Source organism: Choristoneura fumiferana, chromosome 26 (assembly GCF_025370935.1).
Source record: "Choristoneura fumiferana chromosome 26, NRCan_CFum_1, whole genome shotgun sequence".
NCBI lineage: Eukaryota > Metazoa > Arthropoda > Insecta > Lepidoptera > Tortricidae > Choristoneura > Choristoneura fumiferana.
This window is the reverse complement of record NC_133497.1, coordinates 6,267,060-6,292,633: the sequence shown is the minus strand read 5'-3', so window position 1 is coordinate 6,292,633 and position 25,574 is coordinate 6,267,060. Positions and strand designations below refer to the sequence as shown.

Sequence of the window (25,574 nt, the reverse complement as noted above, 5' to 3'; positions counted from 1 at the left end):
TTTTCTTTAATTGTATACTGCAGTTTTTAAGTATTTTATTTGTAATTATTTTATTTTGAAAAAAGGACTTTCTGCCAAGTTTCTTGCGGCGCATTCTTCTTGGCAATGATGTTCTTTCCAAAAGCGCTGGTAGTATAAAAAATGGCGGTAAAAAGTGCCCATTGCGGCTATTTACTGAATAAATAATTTGAATTTGAATTTTGCATCTGAATTTGGATAGGGAAAATTTTTTGAAACTTCATCACTGGGTTTTAGAGTCTTGAATTTTGTACAGTTATTCACAACACAACCTCAATGAAGACCACGATATAAATATTGGAAATTTCCAGGGGAATTTTGTAAAATCCCGAAAATTTTCAATTATAGCTACCACACCGAATAATTTACGCGTGCGAAGCGCGGGTAAAAGCTAGTACGGTATATAAGGCGAGGATAGAAAGAGATGGTGAAGGTGAATGCGATTGCAAACGTCAGCGCGTTAGACAATACGGCCTCAGGTTCAATTTGGTCAGGGCTGGATTTAGGGGAGGGCATCCAGGGCTACAGCCCCGGAGCCACCACCAAAAGAGGGGCCCCCACAATACAGACGTCGGTTTTTTTTATTTTTTAAATTCCGATGAGTACACACTGGTAAACAATTCTCCTTTGATATTTCTTTTTCGCTGTTTTTTATCTATATTAATTTGTACAAACAGAATTATAAATAGTTTTTGAGGCCTCCACTCCTTTGTTGCCCCAAAGCCTTCAGTCCGCTAAATCCGGCTCTGAATTTGGTTTTTAGTTGCTTTGAAAAAAAAAACAAATAATGATGAAAATAATGGTAAATTGAGTGACAAATAAGTGAGGTCACTGATGTCACAGCTGACTATTGCCACGCAAAATGTATGGGTAGAATCACGTTTTGACAGCTAATAAAAAGCACGTCAATTGATTGGAAGAAAAGAAAGAACGAAGACATTTATTCACATTCACAAAGACACAAATGCATCAAAAAAAAACTCAAAAATTGGTGGTGTCAAATATCGACTCCTACGGGGGGGGGGGGGGTACTGGAGGCGGGAGGATAGGGACCATTCTATATTATACATTATAAAGTTGTGTTCATACAGCCCATTACAGGGCATTTCTGTTCTAGCTAAGGGTTTGGGAATGTTGCGTGTTTTGTAAATAGTTTACTTACCTATTTATAAGTTTTGAAAAGAAAAGTGAAATAAATAATTATTTATTGCTAAGTATATTGTATATTTATTTTAGTTTATTTTAGTTACTTGAATAAGTCTCGGCTTTGACAACTGGCATCTGACTGGGATTTGGATGAAATTAAGCAGTTGAATTATAAATATCATCGTTTTGCTAGCTTTAATAGTTAAAAGAATTATAATATAATTAATATTTAAAAAAACATGACTTTCTGTCAAGATTTTTACGGCGCATTCTTGGCTATAACTTTCTTAAGATTGTTTTTTTTTGGAATCTTTTTGTATTTTTTATTTCAATTTTTTGTATTTTGTATTTTCGATATAACGTTCTTTCCGAAAGTGCTGGTAGTAGAAAAAAGTGACATGGAAAAAGGGACCTTGGCGGCGTATTCAGGTACTTACAAAGTAAACTTTTTTTATTCACTAGTAGGTACATTACTGTAGGTACCATCAGCCAAATATGTGGTCTACCACCCTAAAGTTGATAATCGTTTGCACGTCATAAAACAATAATGCCAATAGACGTGTCTGTCAACTTGAAAGTTCGACTTTAGCGACATATTCATTGGATAGGAACTTGTTTAAAAACTGATAGACCACTTATTTGGCTGATGGTACCTACTGCTTACTATGTGTTGGTGTGCAATAAAGAGTTATTGTATTGTGTCGTACCTACATTATATTTATTTATATGTATCAGAATAATATAACACATGGTGCCGAGACGTGGACACCCACGGTTGGGCTGGTCCACAAATTTAAAGTCGCTCAGCGAGCTATGGAAAGGGCTATGCTCGGAGTTTCTCTGAAGGATCGAATTCGAAACGAGGAGATCCGACACAGAACTAAAGTCATCGACATAGCTCACCGGATAAGCAAACTGAAGTGACAGTGGGCCGGCCATATCAGTCGAAGAACTGATAAACGCTGGGGCAAACGAGTTCTTGAGTGGAGACCGCGAATCAGCAAGCGTGGCGTAGGACGCCCTCAGACTAGGTGGAGCGATGATCTTCGCAGGTTAGCTGGCAAGAACTGGATGAGACTGGCCGAGGATCGTGCTCAGTGGTGTGCAACTGGAGAGGCCTATGTCCAGCAGTGGACTAAGATAGACCGATGATGATGATGATGATGATCAGAATAATCATTTCCCTCCTTTTATAATGCCTCAATCGGTAAGCATGCAGAGAAAACCAATGTTGTTAGATAACAGTAACACACGCGAGGTTATGGCTGCGAGACGATTGCGTCGCGGAATTTATAACCTCTAATAACTTTAATATGAAGATATCACGAACTGTTCTCAGCGAGTGTGCAAAATCGTACGTACAAACAAAATACCTACAGAATGTAATGCATAATGATTTCCCATTGTATTTTATATTTATCAAGCTCTCACTAAATTAGCTTCAGGTATCCTACCCATCGTACCTACCCCATCTGAGGGCCTACTCCGGAGTTCGAAAATCGAAGTTCGTACCGTACCGTCCCTCTCGCTCTCGTATTAAATAGTATAAGTGTCAAAGGACCGAACGATACGAACTTCGATTTTCGAATTTTGTAGTAGCCGACTTTTCCCGATGGAAATATCATTATTCACTAATTCACTTGTTATTATTATATTTAGCCTATAGCTGTGTCCCACTGCTGGGCAAAGGCCTCTCCTCTTGACTTCCACATCTTCCTATCCAGAGCTATATTTGGCCACTAATTCACTATAATCTGTAAATAATCTATTAGTGATCTGAAAATCATGCCATCTAGTGGGCCATATTTTACCTACATTATTTAGACGCGATATCCGTGCAGTATAGATGTTGTGAAAAAAGTTTTACACAGGCTGAGCAAAAATCAATCTTATATCAATGTTATAAAGACTTTGTCATGGAAAAACTTTTCTCACTTTAACTATACCTACTTCTACTTTGTAGGTCTATGAATATCCATTGTTAGCATAGCCCTTCTCCTAATCAAAATGTATGCAGTGTGGGGTCATGTTTAGATCACTACTTACTGACATACACAGAGATACAGACAAACATAAACATGTAGATTTTCAGACTTCTGTTAGGTATTTGTAGTGGTATACCAAATTCTAAGTTTCCAAGACACCCGGAACCGGAAATACCCTATAGGTTTTTCGGTTACGGCAATTTGTATGCGCAAACACATTTTTTATTACGTACCTACTTATCTTTTGACTGCCGTGACTTAGAAGTTTGATTTTACCATAGTCTGACCTACACTACACCAGGTTACGTTTTAATTTAACCTTGATTTTTATAAGTAAACAGATAGGCAGTACAGAGTACAAAGTGCAAAGCGTAAGCCAGCCATAGTGACGAAATGATAAGATAATATCTTTATAACAATGTGCGAATTTCATTCAATTCAGCTATAAAATAGCTATATCACATTTTACAAGGCCAGGTAAATACGTGCTCTTTTAAAATTGCGTTTTTGAAACAAGCTTCTTTGCTGACTATACTTTTTTGTGGTCTGCAGGGCTACTCCGAAAACTCGAAACTCGAAGTTCGTGTCGTGCGGTCCTCTGACACTTATACTATTTAATACGAGAGCGAGAGGGACCGCACGACACGAACTTCGAGTTCGAGTTTCGGAGTAGCCCTGCTGTTTACATTATACCTTACCTACCTTACCTTACCTACTCGTGTGTACTTAGGTATCGTCACTGCGAATGCAAAACCGCAGAAGAGCACTTTCTAAAAACCAATATCTGCGTTTTCGCGATTTTACAAGAGACTGGAAAAACTTAATATCTCCTAATAATTATGTATAATGCGAAAGTTTGTAAGTCTGTTTGATTGTTTGTTTGTAACCTTATCATGTCTAAACCGCCGAACCGATTTAGATGAAATTCGGTAGATGTCTGCAGATGGTTTGAATCCCGGGGAAATACAAGGATGGTTTTATCCCAGCAAATCCATAGTTCCCGCGGAATAAACGGACGGAGTCGCGGACAGCAACTAGTTTAACTATATTTTGCCGATTTAAATATGTAACTACTTTTTCATCACACTTGCGCTCGTAAACAGTGTCAAAACATGAAGGCTACCTTGATTGCAACCATCCAAATAAAACCCTCGACCTTAATGTGCTTGTCATGAAACCCGTGGTCGGTAAATGAGTCATTGCGCGTACAAATTTTCCTGTCATGAAGCCCAAGGTCGGTAAATGAGTAAATGTCCGTACTGATGGTGCTGCGCGCGCTGCAGTGTATGGCGTAGCAGCAGGACCACATGCACACGCGGCTCAGGCACATACTGAGGGAGGGGGAGGGCGGCGCTGCCAAAGAGCGCAGCCTAAGGTATCGCCAATATTGGAACAATTATATTTTCTTTTAAAATATAAAATTTTACTCGCAAATGTGATGAAAAACATTGTATGTCGCACGGGCGTACTAGAATTACGAACATCGACTCATTAAAGCCCTCAGTCTTCGACTTCGGGCTTCTAATAGACTCTCGTTCGTAATTTCCTTATTTACCGCCCTTAAGACACAATGTACTATTTTGCGGCTTTATGGGTACGTAATGTTTTTGCTCAACTCAAATATGTTCTTAAATTTTCCGCGTTTGCTGTACGCAGTATTTACTAAAATTCGTATGAAAAAACACTGTTGCTATCATTTATCTTGTCTCGTAGATGTCATATTGATTAGCTGTAATATTTAATCTGATATCTTCTTATATAATAATGATATATTTTCTGGCTGTCATTTCATTTGTTTAACAGAATTTCCAGAGAATTTCACTGAAGTTGGCTTATAATTTCTAAGTTATAGACCTACAAGGTTTGATTTAATGATACTTTTTCTCTATTAATTTCTTGACTTGTTTGTAGTTTGCGCGTATGAGCTCAGCTTTACATTTGTGTGTGATCGACAAATAACTAGTGTGCGTGGTGTGTTGCTTTGTGTGAGTGCGCAGTACACAGTGTAGCTGTAGTGTGTACTCACACCAAAGCAAAGGTGAGTAAGCCTCGAAAGCCAATCGCTAGATGTCACTAGCAGTAAGTAAACAAAATTGAAACAAAACAATGACACCCCGACGATGCCTGATAATTATACTACTAAGAAACGTTTTGTGGTCAGATGTTGAATCCGGGATTTACTAGCCTGCACGCTAATAAAATAAAGTACTTTGGTAAAACTTTAGAAAAACAACTTTGAACGTTATAGTGACATCTAGTGGAGACTACCTCACGTCGCGTGTCGCGTTTCGGTCATTCCATATCCGTTGCATTACTTGATCAATTTTAAGGGTTCCGTAGGTACCTCTAAAAGAAATAAAATGAAAAACTTTCCTGTTCGTCTGTCAACTCTTTCTTTCAGGAACGCGTGAAGATATCAAGCTGAAATCAATATCAAATACTCAGGTCTGCTACCCTTTAAAGCAGTGAATAAACAATTTTCTATGGGTCTCCCCATATCTATCGACGCGGAATCAAAAAAACTATTTTCACTTCTCATGCTCTTAAAATGTTACTTTAGTCTCTGCATATCGGGACTAAAGCTCCTTTTTTTCTCTAGGGATTAAAGTATTTTTTTTTAATTTAATTTGGAAACCCCTAAACAGCCAACAGGGTGTTTGTGAACGGAGGGTTTTTAAGGCGTGGAAATAACCTCAAAATTACACAACTGTGCAAAAATATTTTTAAAAAACACGCTTTAATTTCGTGAAACATAATTAATGATTGCGAATATGAATCTATTCATTTATGTTTAGGAATAATTCATTTTATTATGCATATAGTCCAATTAGTTTTCAAATAGTTTCTTTTAAATTTTGAAACTGTTGGCTACATATGAAAACATTTAAAGCGTCACTTCAAAACCGCGAAACAATTTTTTTTTGCGCGGCCTCCATTAGTCGAGCCTATGTTTTTAAAAATAAAATTGTAATTTTGAACAGAACATTGTTCCTCGCATTCAAAGTGAAAAGTAGAGTGTTTAACGCGAGACTAAACAACCATAATGCTACTCGAACTATAGCCACCCTCGCTCTGCTCGGGTGGCTAAACGTCTCGTGTCATTATAGCTTGTTTTAGTCCCTTGTTGAACAATCTACTATTATGTCCACGCAATAAGAGCAAAAAAGACGTCTTCCCGTCGGTAAACGTCGTTTCGTGTTGGCCGAGCCGATCGACGTCTTTTTCGCTCTTTGCGCGGACATAAATTACCTAAAGAGTTTTTTAATCGGCTTAAACCGATTCCTCGTCGATAGCTGTGGGGACACCCAAAGTCAACGCAATTAAAAAATGAGTCATTCAAAAAAGTCTTTCCATAAAAATTGCTAACCGAAAAACCGAAGCAAGGGTAGGTAGGTCCATACTTCCGGTTGTCCTACAAACTTAAACTTTGGTATGAAGTTAGTTCTTATTGGCTATTGCACAAGCAAACATTTTGCGTAGGAGGAGGGGGGCTCTTCTAATACTAGATATTCATAGATATGTGCTTACCTGTTACCTAGAAAATTGTATGTTTTTTTATATTTTAGGAGGATAAGGCCAGCCATGCGTTTAAAGGAGAAAGAAATAACCATAGAGGCGCCATGGGGTAAAATCCGAGGTAAGTTACTCAATTGAACTTACCTACCTAATATAGATTTTATTTCAAGCTAAGTACATTTAGTTCCATTAAATTAAATTAAACCCTAAAGTTTGTCTGAAGTAGATAGATTAGTAAAAGTTCCTACCTACTCGTATAAAAAGTTGCAACTCGTTCCACTAGTACTGGTTTGGGGGGGTTGACTGGGGCGCCTGGCGCCAGTTTTTCTCGGGTCTTGGATGTTTAATATGTATTTAAGTCTGTATTTATCTATATAAGTGTGTTTATCTGTTGCCTAGTGTCCGTAGTACAAAGCTTTGCTTAGTTTGGGACTAGGTCAATGGTGTCAAGTCAAGTATCCCATAATATTTATTTATTATTACGAACACGACCTGTCATTTTGTCGCTTGTCATATCTAAAAGGGCGCCAGGCAAAGGCATTACTCGCCCGGGGTGCCTAGATGGTTTAGGCTGGACCTGAATGTAATGACCACCTTTGCGACGTCTCACCTGATGGTTCTGTGCAGGACTGTCTTGGGGCGATGAGGGCGCTCCACCGGTATTCCTGTGCCATGGGAAGCTGGACGTTTGCTCCGGGTTCCGTCCTCTAGTGAGGATGCTCCCTGAAGGGTTCCACTACGTTAGCGTCGACCTGCCTGGAAACGGGAAGTAGGTCCTTCATTACGTGTCAATATTTAGGTTAGCTGGGTTTTGATTTCTAAGATATAGCAGACGTTGTTCCCTTTTTAGGGTTCCGGAGCCAAAATGACTGTCTGTCTGTCTGTCTGTCTCTGTCTGTCCGTCCGTCCGTCCGTCCGTCCGTCCGTCCGCGGCTTTGCTCAGAGACTATCAATGCTAGAAAGCTGTAATTTTGCACGGATATATATGTAAATTATGCCGACAAAATGTTACAATAAAAAAGTTCAAAAAAAATTTTTTTAGTGTACCTCCCATAGACGTAAAGTGGGGGTGATTTTTTTCTCATCCAACCCTATAGTGTGGGGTATAGTTGGATAGGTCTTTTAAAACCATTAGGAGATTGCTAAGACAATTTTTCGATTCAGTGATCTGTTTGCGAAATATTCAACTTTAAAGTGCAAATTTTCATTAAAATCGAGTGTCCAAAATTTGAAAAAAAATCAGGATGGTACCTAGTAAGTATATCAAACTTACAACAAGGAAAACTATAACGGCTAAGTTTGCTTGAGAAGTAACGAGACCCCTCGTGTTGTAGATCGGACCATTTGCCGCCCGGCGTGCTGCTCACCGCCATGGATTTCGTACCAACAGTGCGCCTGGTCCGGGAACATTACCGCTGGCACAAGTTCATCTACATAGGACACTCCCTGGGCGTCGTACTAGGTAAATGACTATGGATTCTTAGAGCGTAACATACCTAGCTTATTGAGAACGTATTGAGAGATAATGTGGAGATAACATACTATAATATGATGCAGTGACTTTAGCGCCACCTAGTATGAAATACATAAACCAAAAAATAAACAATCGCATGCCTCTCCTGTCTTCCGCTATTCCATGACGCTCTTGTCCTCAAGAAATTTCAGAATATTTCTTGAAGATATTGTGGGGGGAGACCCATAGGGGCCAGGTAACCCTAACTACATAAAAACCTTAATTCATCCCATGGTTACCTACAACGCTTACATTTATCGTATCTACCTCTAACTTATCTGGATTGCGCCGTACGGTACGTCTTCATAAAATAACTGGGAGAGACGTAGCGTAAGTTGCACTACCTATACTTTACTTAAATATGTATAGTTTAATGTTAATTTGGGTAAAAAACAGTACAATCTAAAAAACCATCAGAAAATAAACTTAAGTTAAACATAGAAGAACTACGAAGGTTGAGGCACCGGGTTCGATTCCCGGCCGGGGCAGATATTTCTATGAATAATACGAATGTTTATTCTGGGGTTTTGGATGTTTAATATGTATTTATCGATATAAGTATAATTATCCGTTACCTAGTATCCATAGTACAAGCTTCGCTTAGTTTCGGACTAGGTCAATTGGTGTCAAGTGTCCCATGATATTTATTTTATTTACAAGCTTTTGCCCGCGGCTTCGCCCGCGTGGAATTCGATTATCGCGCGCTGTTCCCTTGAGAACTGTGCATTTTTCCGGGATAAAAAGTAGCCTTTCTCACTCTCTGGCCCATAAACAATCTCTATGCCAAAAATCACGTCGATCCGTCGCTCCGTTTTGGCGTGAAAGACGGCAAACATACAAACACACACTTTCGCATTTATAATATTTATATGGATTTACATAGACCAGCAATTATGCCACTAATAATAATATAATTATATTGTTTTAAACTTTGGCGACTAATACTGGGCTGCTGAAACGTTGTGGCAACTTTAGCAATAAAGCGTCGTTACTAAATCCCCTGTTATTCTAATTATGGATGCACTACTTACTTCTTATCCCTCATGCTTAAGTTATGCGCAGGTAAATTCTTCAACATAGCGTATCCCGGGCACATCAGCCGCATGGTGGAGCTAGACCCGGTGCCAGCGCACGACAGCTACCGGCCGGATCCGGCTGTCATCCGGGAGTGGTACCACCACTTTTACCACAATTATTACGGGCACGAGCAGTACACGAAGCTCAACGGCGGCGGAGACAACGCACCCAAATATAGTTTTGAAAAGGTGAGGTGCTTAATTTTACCTATATCACTACGAATAAATATTTATTCGTAGCTATATCATATCAGCCTATACGGGGTGTAATCGTTAAGTGTAACTATTACAGATATCTTAGGCTTTTTTTTACCTACTCCGTAACCCGTAATCCGTAATTTTACTTGTATTTATTTAAGTACCAAGATATTTTTAAATATTTTTTATATTTTTTATATATTTTTTTAATAGTATATTGTGGTGGTGATAGATGGGCTTGTGTGATTTGTGTGTGTTCTTACAGTGTGGAGGTGGAGTAACTGCATGAACACGCATATCTTGCATAAACTTAGCTATCATAACATAAGGTCGCGGGTGAGCAAAGAAATTCTTTTAGTTCAAAGATTGCGTTAAGAGGATGAAACCGCAAACCAAGCTGCAGGGAACGTTACTTCGCGATAAATTAAAATTGATATTTACTGATTTAGATTCTTAACTACCAAAATTGATTCTGCTTGCAAACCAAATACCAATAGTTAATTTCCCTAAAACAAACTTAGCTAACTCCAGTTTGTGCTGGGAAATTGGATATTGTTGTTCCTGCATTTTGTTGCTTATCCACTAGCGCCACCTCTCGCCGAGTAGCTCAAAGCAACACAGTGCCATCTAGTTACAGCTACATAACACTCAATGTTGCAGGCTTTGGAAATGGTGATGAAGAACCGTTCTCTTCACAAGGAAGCTGCCGAGTGCATCTTAGAGAGAGCTATTGCACCAGCCGAAAACGGCCTGTACAGGTTTGTTTACTTCACTTCACTTAATCCATCAAGGTAGACTCACGAGACAAATACTGTGCGACATCGATACTTTATTACCTATGTATGAGGAACATTAAGATAAGCTTCATATAAATATCGATTTTTATTTATTATTTACCTAGCTATTGCCCGCGACTTCGTCTGCGAACAATTCGTTTATCGTGCACCCTCTGGAACAAGTATTTTTTCGGTATAAAAGGTATCCTATTATTTATTGTGCTCTTCTAATAAAATGTATGCAAAACTTCATCTTCATGGCAATTGGTTCAGTAGTTAAGGCATGAAATAATAAACAAATAACTAATAAACAAACTCACTTTCACATTCATAATATTAGTAAGGATGGGCAGCGCCGGCCCCGAGGTAGAGCGAGAGGGGCGGTCACTCTAGGCGCCAGATGGCAAGACGCGCCATTCCTGTTTCCTGCTCAAAATAAAATTATATTGGTTTCTTTTGAGAGGCGCGGAAGCGGTGTACACAATCTCGCTCTACCTTGATAGAGGTCTAGAGCCGGCGCTGAGGATGGGTACACTATAATACGCTATAATCAATTATATTATTTACAGATTTACGCACGACCAACGCATGAAACGAGTTATGCGTTTCCCTCTCTCCGGCAACGCTTATGGCGCCATCTACACAGCGTCAAAAACTCCAACGTTCTGTGTGTTGGCCCAACATTCCATTGATGTTGGCATGTTTGATCAAACACCCTTCGTAAAGGATACCAATGCTTGGCCAAATAAGAATTATAGTTTTACAATAGTAGAGGGACGCCACGACGTGCATATAAGTCATCCTGAACTAATGGCCAAAGACATCAGCCAGTTTTTATTGAAAGACTTAAAATCTAATTTGTAGAATGTTTGCGACAGTGCAATGGTTCAAATTCATATCTATCAAAAGACCAAGTATTACTAAACAATTTTATTTAACTTCACCTGTTAGTCACCCAGTCACCAATAGGGTATTAGGCAAAGCTCTGCGCAGGAGGTGACACTAGCCAAACCTCCATGACAACGTCAGTTCTCTTTATATTTTGTCGCCATGACAGATCATGGCCCAAATATTAATACCTATAGAAAGCATGATATATTTATTAGTAACAAAATAACATGCCATTTACATTGATAGTAGCTTTAGAGCTATTTTTCCAAAAAAATAATTGAAATATACTGAGCGGCAAAAAATCTGGCCCTCAAATGTATGCAGTAATAAGTAATTTTGTATGTATATTGGGCCAAATTTAGTACCGGTGAGTATAATAATATGATAATAGGGCATTTAACACATTCACTGCCACCTCATTTTGAACGCACACTTGCGTCGGTGGCACCAGTGGAACTAGTGGAAGTCAGGTGGCAGTGAATGCGTTAAGATACTCAAAAAACTTATGGTTTTGCGCTAGTGCTGCACTCTGACGGGAGAAAATTGCAGTAATATTCCCTATTCATCTTAGAGCGTTTTCACATTATCTGATCCGATATCGGTGTCGGACGAGGATACAATATCGGGGCAAGTAAAATGTATGAAATATGTACCTGTCTTTCACATTGTCCAGCCCGATATATCGGATATCGGAGCCGACACCGATATGTTCACGGCACCATCGGACGCCCGTGGTCTGTCGGATAGACATGGGTAATCTCAACTCCGCGAAGTGATCTGACTCACTAGAATCCAGCTCCGGTGTCAGTACCGAATCCGCTTATTGAATCCGGTTCTTTCGAGCGATTATTAATTTATCTATGGCCGATCCGGCCCGGCTCGGTTCGGTCGGTACCAAGGTCAAGGTACTGAACTGAAGTACCGATTCGTTTCGTCCTTTTGATGTTGAAAAATTCTAAATTGTGTATTTTAGAACTATGAGCTACTTTCAGTACCTACTAGTTTTCTGTTTGGTTCTTTGAAGCTTGAAAACAGTGTTAAAATGGCAGTGTGTGTTGATATTTTCAAAATAAATACATACATACGTGCTGGCTTTATAGCGAGCGAGCGATTATTTGTTTTGTAGCAAGCCTGCCTGCCTAGTGATTCCAAATATTATTATTATTATTATTTTTATTCAACTGGATGGCAAACGAGCAAGTGGGTCTCCTGATGATAAGAGATCACCACCGCCCATAGACACCTGCAACACCAAGGGGATTGCAGATGCGTTGCCAACCTAGAGGCCTAAGATGGGATACCTCAAGTGCCAGTAATTTCACCGGCTGTCTTACTCTCCACGCCGAAACACAATAGTGCAAGCACTGCTGTTTCACGGCAGGATTAGCGAGCAAGATGGTGGTAGCAATCCGGGCGGACCTTGCACAAGGTCCTACCACCTTTATGATTGAAAGTTTGTGCCATGAGACCTATTTTTCGCTGCAATTTTTGCTTAATATTTCGTGAAATTAAACGTCGCCCGCTCCGGTCATATTATATTGTGTTTTAATTCTATCTCATTTCTTTCCAATATAACCGAGCGAGTAGTCCGAGTACCGACGTAGGTACGGGCTTACTCAGCAGCGCCCGACCAAACGTAATAAGAACCGATCCGAGCCAAGAGCGAAAGCGGAGCGAGTGAGTGTGACGGCGATCACGAGACGCTCGATCCGGCCGGTCTTGGTCGGAGTTAGTAACTCCGGAGTCTATAAGATTTGAAAGAGGCATTAAGGGATTCGGATCCGCTTGAGGATCTGACTCTTTTGAATCTTCAGACCCGGATTTACCCATCTCTACTGTTGGATGATAAAGTTTGTATGTGTGCTATGCGTGTATCTAAATTGTCTCTGTGTGTGCAGAGCCCCATACGGCCGTATCGGAACGATTTTGTCGGAAATATGTGAAAGCAGCACATGGTGTCGGCTATCGGATGTCGTCTATCGTCGTCCGATACCGATATCGGATCGGATAATGTGAAAACGCTCTTAGCCCTATTCCCGTGGTTGAATTGACATAATATAAAATTTGTCTATGTGCCGATTCAATGTCAATGTAGGTACAATTCAATCACAGTACAATTAACAAAAAAGTATCTTCAGCAAAAAGCTTGTACCTATTAAAAAAATATATATATTGGTAACACTGCACCTCTATATTTGCTGGATATTCAAAGGTACCAAAATATGAAGTAAAGAAGCACCATAAGACTGAACTATTACTCATACAAAACAATCACCCTGTTGTTAAACTATTTAAAAATGACTTAACAATAAAGTTATTGCAATAATCAAGTGTTTAATTTATAGGTATAAAAATAATTAACATTTAAAACGTGATGTTTCTTTATGGTAAATTAACAAAAATTAGTAATTGCAAGTCAATTTCTTGGATCAAGAGTAATAATTAAAGCAACTTATTTAAATCTTATTTTTAAATATAATTGTGTAATGGAACATATTAAATCAAATATGGCTTCTTCATGGACCATAGAATAAGATAAGCAAAAATAACTGATTAAAATGGGGATGATTGGACAAAGCAAAGAGCTTCTCTCAGAGAAAAATGTAAATATCAATAGATTTTTTGTCATTATTTACATTTTGACAACATTTCTGGAATAGCTGCCCAACTGGAAAACTCCCTTGTCTGTTAAAAAATTTAAATTTCCAAGTAAAATCAGAAATACTTGAATACATAGGAACATTGCTATCACCAAGGTTCGCACAGTTCATATTTCTCAATGCATTCAATGAGCCATCCAATCGGAAGAGCTTTCAAATGCTGCATGTTGTATAGGGGCTCATACATGTCTTTATAGATGATATAGTGCGAGCATTTCACCAGTTTTCCTCCTTTCTGAGCATGGTATGGCACCAACTTCTCAAAATCTGGTATAGACTCGGGATTTGGTACTCTACGGAGGACAATTCCGCCAGCATCAGATATAAGCTTACTTAAAATGGCTTTTGTGACTTCAATTTTATCAGAAATCTTGTATTTCGTGTTGAAATTGTGTAAATAGAAGTGGCAACCATCAAATATACCAGGCAATTGCTTATATCTGTTGTATCTTGCGCGCTTTGGACCATTGTAGGTAGTAGCGCCTACTCCACAGATTTCATACTCTTTAAACAGCTCCAAGTTTTCTTCTGTGGATTTTGTGACCCATTCAGAAGTTATAATCCAAAGGTTATTTACAATGCCCTGCAAAACATCAAGGCTTGAAACACATACACCATCCTCAGCATCAACAATAAGATGTGTGACTTTGTTACTGAATTTTAATTCAATGTGAATATTAATGTGGTGTTTGCTCAAAGTTTTCAGTTTATTATGAACAGTCCGATACTGAGATGTGCAGAAAACTCTTATTTCCTCATTGTCCTCTTCCATCTGCCTCTCAATAAAGGACAAATCAAAACTTTCTTCAGTAACTGTTCGTTTGTCAGCTACATTTTGTAGTACAGATTTCAATTCAGCAGATGCAAGTTCAAGTGGAGTCTCACCTTTGCAATTCCTTGCATTAATATCAGCTCCATGATTTACTAGTTCTTTAGTTATATCAATATGGTTAAATCTCAAAGATTCATGCAACGGTGTCTCATTATCTTGACCTGGTACATTAACTAGAGCATTGTGCTGAAGAAGAAGCTTAACTAAATCAAGACGTCCATTCTGTACTACTTCGTGAAGTGGTGTCCAGCCTGCATTATCCTTCGTATTCACATTAGCTCCTTCATGTAACATTTTAGTAACTTTATCCAACTTACCCAATCTACATGCTATATGAAGCATTGTTTCACCTTTCCTGTTTCGTTTCTCGAATGTTTTGCTGCTTTTAGATATGTTTGAAGCCGCAGATATTAAAGAAGTATTTAAAGTTTTATTTTGTGATGGTTTAGTAACTTTTAACTTTGAATCAGAATTTTCTTCTTTTTCGCTATGGCGTGTCGCTGTATTACTGTCTCGCTTACTCTTTCTGAGGCCCGCGATCATCGTATCCACAGAACCGACGTCTGAACCATGAACATTTTTTTCTTGCAAGGGCTCAAACATCTTAGATAAATTCTTTGCAGCGTCAACTGCATCACTTAATTTATCATCTGACCAGGTGGTGCAGTCTTCTAGCGATGCTTCACATTTAGGACACTGATTCAAACCACTAAAATGTTCGGAACAAATGATGTGAAAGCATTTGCTCAGAGTAACAGGATTCTTACAAAATTCCATGCATTCTACACAAGAAAGACTCTCGTTCACCGCGTCTAGGGCTTTTAGAAAGCTATTCAAATCTTTCGTCGACTTCGACATTTTCACACAAGAAAAGCTAGCTACAGGCGCTACAGCTACCTTTGTATTTTTCATGGGCGGGAAAATATTCGTTCCGTTCGCAATGTCAATGTCAAAAAAAAAACAAAAACAACACTGCTGCAAGCGCAAAGTGACATTGACTCATAGTTCTCTTCGAAGCATAAATATAAACGCATAATTTATATTTAATATGAATAATATTCTGTCGGTAGATAAATATATTCTATGAAAATAAAATAAATAACACCAATGTTGGATTTGCTGTTGATTCAGTCTATAATTCAAATATAATTTAATTTCACACGTAAGTAGATCACAAAAAACTCAAAGGTGCGATTGAATTTGATTGAATTCAAAAATCTAAAATACAATACAAAGTCTATCGTTCCAAGATACAAGTTCTAAGATAACTTATCTTATTCTTATTTATTATTGGATGGTACTCTTTTGGTGTAATTTTGCATTTAACACACACTACTTAGCTTTTGCCCGCGATTGTCCCGCGTGGAATTCGGTTATCGCCCGCTGTTCCCTCGGGAACTGAGCGTTTTTCCGGGATAACAAGTAACCTGTCACTTCGGGCCCATAAATTATCTCTATGCCAAAAATCACGTCGATCCGTCGCTCCGTTTCGACATGAAAGACGGACAAACATACAAACACACACACTTTCGCATTTATAATAATTAGTATGGATTCTTATCATTGTTTCCATTTTCCAACCAGCCTACTATCACTATCATTCGAATGCTATCTATATCAATCTGACTTGCAAGTACAGTTTGATTAATTCGAGTCAACACTTGACAGATGGGTGTGCCTTCAGTCAATTTTCAACTTTGACGACATACGAATAAAGCCATTTTTAGTATACCGCTACCCACGTGTACAGATTATGTAAAAACTATTTTATTTGTATGACGTCAAAGTTGAAAATTGACTGAAGGCACGCCCATCTGTCAATTGTTAACTCCAAGTAATCGTACTGTAACTTTTTAGTGTGGTTATGACTTGTTGGACTTTGGAGCACAGCAAAGTTTCGAATTTAAATTCGCTGCGTATAGTTCAATTAATCTTATTCAGTTTACTTTACAATCACATCCAATATAATTGTTATTGTTTTATTTTGCACTTTAGGACTATAATCATAAAGTTTACTTTAATTTAAGTTGTCTGTACTTGTATAGTAATTTACAGAATTCAAAGGTGCGGCCACATGCAGTCGCTCGTCGCTCGTTTGCAGCGATAAATCTGGTCACGTGACCCCATTTTGAATTTGATTTGTATTTCCCACGACCGACTCAAAAAAGTAGCGTCAAGTCGCCGCGTCAAGCAGCAGCGACAAGATGGCTACTTGCAGGAATGGTCTTGGAAGCCGATTTCTTAATCTCATTTAGTAGCAGTCGTGGCAGTTCGAATAAAAGAAATTGGAGTGAATGAAAGAAAAAAAAAAAAATTTGCCGAAATTCTTTTTTTTCCAGTGAAAAAGCTCAACATTTTCAGCTGGAAAAAAAAGATTTCGGCAAAACACTGTTATTTTTATTTTCATTCAAATATATTTTATTTGTACCACTGCCACCACGACTGCTACTAAATGAGATTAACAAATCAGCTTCCAAGACCAAGATCATTCCTGCAAGTAGACATCTTATCGCTGCTACTTGACGCGGCCACCTGACGCTAAGTTTTTTAAGTCGCGGGAAATTCAAAATCACATTCAAAATGGGGTCACGTGACCAGATTTATCGCTCCAAACGATCGACGAGCGACTGCATGTGGCCGCGCCTTTTGGTTCTTGAGTGAGTGAAGTGAGGATCGGATCATCATAAGTGAACGTAAAGTGAACCGCTTCGCTTCGCGTGCGCAAGCAACTTGCGATTTATTGTTTTATTAATTAAATGTAGGCGCTTAAAACTTTTAAAACAGTTTACTATCAAAAACTATAAGTAGAATTCAGTGTATTTTTTTTATATTAATTTCTACAATGTTGTAAATGGAAAAGATGCGTATAGTGAATTACCTAGTGATTGAAAACTGTGTGACAAATAACAAATAGTAATACAATATGTTGGTTACGGAAAAAGAATGGTACATAGAAGCCCCATGGGGGAGAATTTGTGGTGAGTATTATGTTTATAGTCATTTGTATCAAAGTTTACCTTGGTGATACTATAAATGCAAAAGTAACTGTCTGTCTGTTAACAATAAACGCTTAAGCTGCTGAACTGATTTCAAGTTTTTCTTCCGGAAAATTGCATAGTTCCTGTTGGATAGCAAACAAATTCTTAGACGAAGTCGCGGGCAAAAGCTAGTGTCCTACTAATAGAAATATGAAAGTTTGTGAAGATGTTTGGAGGTTTGGATGTTTGTTATTCAATTACGTCTAAACCGCTGAACCGATTTAGATGAAATTCAGTATGTAACAGATAGTTTGAGCCCCAGGGAAGGACATAAGATAGTTTTTATCCCGGAAAATTGCATAGTTCCTTCGGGATAGCGATAAACGAAAACTACGCGGACGGAGTCGCAGGCAACAGCTAGTGTGAAATAAGACTTGATAATTAACACATTAACACTTCTAGTCAATTAATAACCAAGATGGTACCTTTCTTGAAGGAGACATCAAGACTTGAATGACAGGTGTCCTTACATATAGGTAAAAAACTTAAGAAGATTACCTGTTGTGTGTAGTAGTAATGTGTTCAGTTTGATTTTGGGAATAAGTTCATTAAAAAAAAAACCCTATAACGAACCAACTACAAAAAACTATGAAAATATTTTTTTACCAGTATAGTCGTCGACCTCACCTGCATACTATACATTTGGGCTTCAATCACTCCTGCTGGCTTGTGCTGAGGCACGGACTTTTGACTGGTAGAAAATAATTTACATGGTTTTTTGTACCTAGTTGGTTCAATTTTTGCAATATTTTTTTTTTCCACGCTTTTTAGTGTAAATTATCTAAGATTTGATAGTTTAATGTCAATTGCTCGTCACCTTTTACAAAAGATTGCTTTTTCCGGTGCTGAGACGTTCATTATTGAGGAGTCCTGGTGCTTCACCACCTGTTCCATTTTATCATATGTATTACTATGAGCATAAATTGCTTAACAACTGAAGTACTTGTTATTGAGTAGTAGCTCTATTGGTCAAATGTGGTCTTCATCATCAGTTCCACTTCACCAAATGATGATTTTCAAGAGCAAATGCACAATTTAATACTAAATACATCCAAATTACCATAGGTATCCCTACAATATTTGAAGAGTTCCCTCAATTTCCTTAGGACCCAACCATCAGATCCTGATTTGGTGCTTATGGGACCTAGTTGAAAGTATTCCTAAACAAACTAAAAAAAATTTTTCAGTTTGGTTCATAAATTACTGAGTTCTGAGGTAACAAACATAAAAAAAGCAACGGAATTGATAACCTCCTTTTTTGAAGTGGGTTAAAAAGGAACAGAATCTGTGTGAGTCTGTGTGTGTGTGTGTGTGTGTGTGTGTGTGTGTGTGTGTGTGTGTGTGTGTGTGTGTGTGTGTGTGTTACCAGTAACTGAACAAAGGCCTTCCCCTTAGAATGCCACAATTAATGACAACAAACAACAAATCATACATTTAATAAAAAAAGAAAAATATGTAATTTTTAACACTGGTAATAAATTGTACTTGCATTATTCCACTTTTTTTTCAGTTGTAGCATGGGGCTCCTGCGCCGACCCGCCGGTGCTGCTGTGCCACGGCGCCGTGGACTCCGCGGCCTCCTGGCGACCGATCATGGAGCACCTGCCCCCCACCTTCTACTATATTGGTAAGCAGGCTTAGAGCCCTGGAGACCTTGATGAGCGGATGAAAGCAACATTTAATTAGGGAGGGAGTAGGTTTACAATAGGCTTGTGTCTTAAAAAAATCTAATTAGTCCATTAGTTAGAATATAAGAACATATAAGACATGTACAGTCAAAACCGTTTATAATGACATCAAAGGGACAGCAGTATAGGGTTGTTAAACACGGCTGGTAGTTATAACACTTATAACCAGTGTTGTTTTGGTATATAAGATTGCGTTGGGACTTTTTCCTTGGTTTTCACATCCAATATGTTGTTATAACTGGTGTTGCTATAAACGATTTAGACTGTATTTTTTTCTTTTGTCAATTAAACAAAAAATGATAAAAATATAGCCAGTTAAAGTTACGCGTGACGTCACGCCGTCACGGGCCCCCACTCCCGAACTTTGAAGCGCGCTTAATCTTTGTCAGTTTTCGTTTGACTGACTAAAGAAAAAATCCGTATCCAATATGTTCTGAATCTGATAACCAAACTGAAGGACTACGGAGAATGGATTTTTTTTACAGGAAACCACTCACCTACATGTAGTGGCAACCAGTAACCACCCACCTACAAGAAGTGGAAACCACAACACAAATATAAATTTGTTTTTTTTTTTACAGGAATGGAGCTCCCGGGCAATGGCAAGTCGGATCCTCTGCCCAGGGGTCTGATGCTGGCGACGCACGACCTGGTGTATGCAATAGAGGTGCTCCGGAGACACTTCCGCTGGGAACATTTTGTTTACATGGCACATTCGCTGGGCACTGCTCTCGGTCAGTCCAACTCCAACTGTTCGGAGCAAAAGTCAAACATTTAAATAATACCACCAAGGAACAGCTAGATACAGGCACCTATCAGTTGTTTCCAACTGCGAGCTTGATAATTTTCATCACACTTGCTCGTAAACAGTGTCGTAACATGCAGGCTACCTTAGTTGCAACCCCCCAAATAAAACCCTCGACCTTAATGTTCTTGTCATGAAACCCGTGGTCGGTAAATGAGTCATTGCGCGTACACATTTTCTTGTCATGAAGCCCAAGGTCGGTAAATGAGTCATTGTGCGTACTGATGGTGCTGCTGCTGCAGGACCACATGGACCACATGCACACGCACGTTGCGGCGCATGCTGAGGGAGGTTGAGGACGACGCTGCCAAGAGCACAGCCTAAGGTATCGCCAATATTTGGAACAATTATATTTTTTCTTTTACAAATATAAAATTTTACTTGCAAATGTGATGAAAAACATTGTATGTTGCACGGGCGGTACTAGAATTACGAACATCGACTCATTAAAGCCCTCAGTCTTCGACTTCGGGCTTCTAATAGACTCTCGTTCGTAATTCCTTATTTACCGCCCTTAAGACACAATGTACTATTAAATAATAATAAAAATAAGAATAATTTAATCTTATAGGTCAATCAACTTATTCTTGTGCTTTGTTGCGATTGTTACGTCCCCTGGACAACTACTTTAAAACCACGAGTTCCTCTGTTTTCTGTGGTTAAAATTCATCGAGCATACATTTTTGTAGTAGTTGCAAGCACATTGTTATTATTGACATGGGAATAGTACATTGTGTCTTAAGGGCGGTAAATAAGGAATTACGAACGAGATTCTATTAGAAGCCCGAAGTCGAAGACTGAATCGATGTTTGTAATTCTAGTACCGATACCGCTGGCTGTGCTCTTGGCATTATTACTTTATTTTACTAAAATATGTCTTTAAAGAAGAAGATTTTGTGAGCCTGCTTTGGATACGACTGCTGAGTTGACTTTGTCACGCCTTGGTGCTTGGCACCCGGGGCGGACCGCCCGCTCCGCCCCCCCTTTACGCCACCACTGGGCAGGGGATTTGGTCGTGACTGTATGTTTGTCTGTGGTTGCAGGTAAACAGTATAACCTGGCGTATCCCGGGCGGATGACGAAGGTCGTAGAGTTCGATCCCATACCGGCATATCAGACCATCACACCCGACCAGTTCGGGCTGTGGTAAGTACCTATACTTCGTTTTTTTTAGCATTAGAAAAAGGGTAAACAATCTTGACGAGTCTTTGTATTGAAAAACGTTTTATAAAAAACCGTAACTATTACTTATAATACCAAAAGTATGTAAATTATCATATTAAGGGGCTGTTTCACCATCCATTGATTAGTGTTAACTGGCGGTTATATGTAATGCCATCTCCGTCTATTCGTACGAAACAAATAGAGACGGCATTACATTTAACCGTCAGTTAACACTAATCAATGGATTGTGAAAATGCTCCTAATTATCGTAAGCTAATTGTTACCTATTTGCTGTGACTTATTTTTCAAAAGTGTTTTTCAATGAAAAGCGTGTCTTAGGATCGCTTAACTTCTTTCTAATGCAAAAAAAACGAAGTATACATTCATTCAATTTATGTAGGTACTAGGTACAGTCAAGTTCTTAAACTTATGAGCAAAAATTCCATCAAAATGTCTGAACACGCTCATGCGCCGTAAACAGAGTTAGATTGTGATCGCATATATATATTTTGAACTGGCTCTTTTGGCTTTTTGTATAAGAACTCGATTGCACAAACTCTGCTGTATTTGAAAATAAATGCAATAAACCAAGTTTAAAAAAAAGGACTGTTGGGTGTCTGAGGTTTTTAATTTATTTGTATATATGTTACCACTAGCTTTTGCTCACGGCTTCGCCCGCGTGGAATTCGGTTATCGCGCGCTGTTCCCTCGAGAACTGCATTTTTCCGGGATAAAAAGTAGCCTATGTCACTCTCTGGCCCATAAACTATCTCTATGCCGAAAATCACGTCGATCCGTCGCTCTGTTTCGACGTGAGAGACGGACAAACATACAAACACACACACTTCCGCATTTATAATATTAGTATGGATTATCAGAAAATATTCGACTATACTCCATTCAGGATAACATTGGACTCTAGAAGATCACAGAAGAAGAGGTTCTAATATTTTTTGTGAAGGTTATTTTATGTTATGAATGAACAGGTTTTTTATTTAAAAGTTTATATTGTAAAGCATACAATTTCCCATGAATCACCCCTCAAGCCCTCTTATTCTATGAGGAGGCCTGTGCCCAGCAGTGGGACGTATTTTTATAGGCGGAGATGATGATGACGCCCATGAATGAGAACATGTACCATCAGCCAAATAAGTGGTCTATCAATTTTTAAACAAGTTCCTATCAAATGAATATGTCGCTAAAGTCGAACTTTCGAGTTGACAGACACGTCTATTGGCATTATTGTTTATGTGTTTGCATGTGCAAACGATTATCAACTTTAGGGTGGTAGACCACATATTTGGCTGATGGTACATAAAAAAATACACACGGTCGTACATAGAACCTCCTTTTTCTAAAGTCGGTTAAATTAACAAGAATTTTAATATATATTTATTTATTTATTTATTATTTGATATTTATTTGTTATTATTTAATGTACAGTCAAGGGCAAAGATATCGATACGGCCAAAGTTACAAAAATATGTACTTACACATGACACGACACTTTGGCCGTGTCGATATCTTTGCCCTTGACTGTACCTATACTTTTATATATCGTGTTCATAAATATTTTTTATTTCCAGGTACCACGCTTATTTTACGAAGTATTATCAGAAGTACCATATTTTCAACGCTCCGAAGGAAACTGCGCCTTTATATACGAGAGAAAAGGTTGGTGTCTTTATGATGTAAAAAACGAACATGGGGGTCACCTGGTGGGAAGCAATCACCGCTGCCCATGGACACCCCAACACGGTATGGCAGGTGTTGGAACCGTTCACGACGACAGCGCCACATAGCTCGGCAACTATGGGCATTTTTGGACATAATGTTGTCACAACTATCATGCGAGAAGTAAGCAAACATCGTAATGGAATCAAACATTTCAATGGAATCTCATGTATGAATTTGCATGATATTAGTTATATTATATAAGACAATTCTGGACGATGGTTGTATTGTTCTTTTTAGTTAATAATTAATTTGCTTCTCACAGAAACGGGGTTTTGTGTCATCCCCAAGAATTTCGTGCGGAAGTTATCTATTTATTATATTTATTGTATTTATTTCGTTATTCCTTTTTTTCCACCAACTATTGGAAATCTATCGAATTTGCAGTCGTTATTCTTGTTAATGTTTATACAATGAATGACAAACATCTTGTTAAGACCATATATTCAATATTTACTGTAAAACCATTCAATCTGACAGCTCATACCGCAACATTAGTTTAATTTTTAGCTGTAGCGAGCGCTGTGTGTGTGTGTTCGTTTCGGCTCCCCCACCACTCGCTTTGCACGCTGCCAATCCAAAAAAGTGAAAAACCAACATTTATAGTGACGTGCTTCAATGTCATTTGACAGGCGCTGTCAATGTTGGAGAAGAATCGGGGTTTGACCGGCGCCGCGGCGTCCATGGTGCTTGACAGGATATCGGAGCCAGTGGGGAATGGACTCGTTAGGTAAGGGTTACATTTTATATCATAACTAGCTGTTGCCCGCGACTCATTCCGCGTAGAAATATGAAATTAAATTTTGAATACAAGCTTTTTTGCTGACTGTACTTTTTGTTGACTGTACTTGCATTGTAATCTAAACTACATAATTATCATCCGTACCAAATTTCAAGTTGTTACTATTAACCATTGAGGAGTTCCCTCCTGCGGAGACGATCCTGGCAGGAGCACCAAGATGGTGACATCTACAATACAATATATTGTATTGTCACCAAATTTACATAAGCATGTAAATGCAATACAAAATTTCCACCAATTTACATAAGCATGGAAGTGGGCCAAATTTAGCTTACAAGATTTGACCCAAATAAATAAATAGACAAACAGGGCAACCTAAAGAAAAGCTTGTAATAAAAATCGGTCAAGCCGTTTCGGAGGAGTTTTGTTACAAACAGTGACACGAGAATTTCATTTATTAGACGAAAAGACTATACAAATAACATTACCTATTACTGCATACATTTGACGGCCAAATTTGTTGCGGCTCAGTATGCTATGAGCATTAAACAATAGCTAATAAGTATATAGCCCATTCCAAATATAGTATGTGACAATATTTTTAAGCTACATTTTCTTAAAAGCATCAAAAAAATGAAAAACTCGACTGCTTAAAAAAAACTTTAAATTCCCAGTATCTCATGGGTCAATGACTATTTTTAGGGCAGTGGGCAGTTATATTTTTTTATTACCTAATCAGTACATTTTACTTCTCTCCACAGATTCACATTTGACCAGAGAACCAAACAAGTTGTCTTGCCGCCCTACACATCGGAACACGCGAGGAAGTTCTTCACCGAAATGAAAACACCCACTTTGGTCATTATAGCGAGCGTTTCCCTCAAACGCGGCGCCTATGACAAAGTCCCGTTCGCGCTTGACGAAAAGTGCCACCCCCATAACAATTATAGGGTATTCCATGTAGAAGGGAGACATGATGTCCACGTCATGCATCCTGAGAGAATGGCAAAGGTTGTCGAGCGGTTTTTGCTGTATGGAGTGGAGGGGCTGGATACGAAATCTAAGCTGTGATGGTGATTTTTGATCTAGTGATTTTTTTGTTATAATGAGACTTTCTGAGAGGGTTAAGGGTTGGTAATGTAATATACGGGTGTTACAAAATATCTTACAAATTTTTAAATGTTGCTTTGGCAATGCGGTGGAAGAATGAAATATATTTATTACAAAGTTGTGGATGGTGGCGTTTTATTTATAGAACTTTGGTTTTCCATTTCTATAATACATACACCTATTTTGTTTGCTGGAGAAGATTTAGTGAGATAAAAGCTCCAGTTTGAGACTAGGTCAATTGGTGTCAAATGTCCCATGATATTTAATAATAATAATAATTGAACCTCAAAAGAAAAACCATATGTTGATTCAGTTGATTTCATGGTCCTTCAGCTATTTTTTTTTAGTTATTTCAAGTCAGGTACCGTAAACTGCTTCAACTTTGCCCTCTGGCCCTAACATTGCCTGATTTCATATAGTCGATAATTTAGCAACCGTATAGGTTTTTAATAAACTTTTATCTACGAGAATTATTATTACGGGGATAAAAGTTTAAAACCCTATACGGGTGCTAAGTTGTTGTTGTTGTTGTTTCTTTAAAAAATATGGCTCTGTCCATTGGAGGACAATTTTGCCAGTGTCTAGTAGTTTTTGCCGTTGTACGGTTAAAACGAAATATAGAGAGGTAATGGTGAATGAACGATGACAGCGCGAATCCGGGTGCTATGTTATCGACTCTAAA

At 38.5% G+C, this 25,574-nt stretch overlaps 3 protein-coding genes across 10 annotated transcripts; 2 read left to right on the top strand and 1 right to left on the bottom strand.

Annotated features, from left to right (window-relative positions):
- Positions 1-190: 190 nt before the first annotated feature.
- LOC141442837 (serine hydrolase-like protein) lies at positions 191-13,445 on the top strand. Of its 8 annotated transcripts, XM_074107979.1 has the most exons (8): positions 2,385-2,518; positions 6,716-6,786; positions 7,293-7,434; positions 8,000-8,127; positions 9,241-9,443; positions 10,113-10,210; positions 10,354-10,430; positions 10,798-10,919. In XM_074107979.1, exons 1-8 carry the CDS (start codon positions 2,478-2,480, stop codon positions 10,818-10,820), a joined length of 783 nt encoding a protein of 260 aa, XP_073964080.1. In that variant the 5' UTR covers positions 2,385-2,477; the 3' UTR covers positions 10,821-10,919. The 8 variants fall into 8 exon arrangements, with proteins under 8 accessions (XP_073964073.1, XP_073964076.1, XP_073964080.1 ...); XM_074107972.1 differs by lacking the exons at positions 2,385-2,518; positions 10,354-10,430 and adding an exon at positions 191-1,593 and having other exon boundaries at positions 10,798-13,445; XM_074107975.1 differs by lacking the exons at positions 2,385-2,518; positions 10,354-10,430 and adding an exon at positions 1,604-2,371 and having other exon boundaries at positions 10,798-13,445.
- A 290-nt stretch (positions 13,446-13,735) lies between these two features.
- On the bottom strand, positions 13,736-15,670 carry LOC141442828 (uncharacterized). Its single transcript, XM_074107950.1, has one exon. It carries the CDS (start codon positions 15,521-15,523, stop codon positions 13,868-13,870), a length of 1,656 nt encoding a protein of 551 aa, XP_073964051.1. The 5' UTR covers positions 15,524-15,670; the 3' UTR covers positions 13,736-13,867.
- Positions 15,671-17,282: 1,612 nt separating this feature from the next.
- LOC141442890 (serine hydrolase-like protein 2) lies at positions 17,283-25,017 on the top strand. Its single transcript, XM_074108042.1, has 7 exons — positions 17,283-17,589; positions 19,160-19,276; positions 19,919-20,071; positions 21,186-21,288; positions 22,893-22,980; positions 23,673-23,770; positions 24,544-25,017. Exons 1-7 carry the CDS (start codon positions 17,535-17,537, stop codon positions 24,851-24,853), a joined length of 924 nt encoding a protein of 307 aa, XP_073964143.1. The 5' UTR covers positions 17,283-17,534; the 3' UTR covers positions 24,854-25,017.
- Positions 25,018-25,574: the final 557 nt, after the last annotated feature.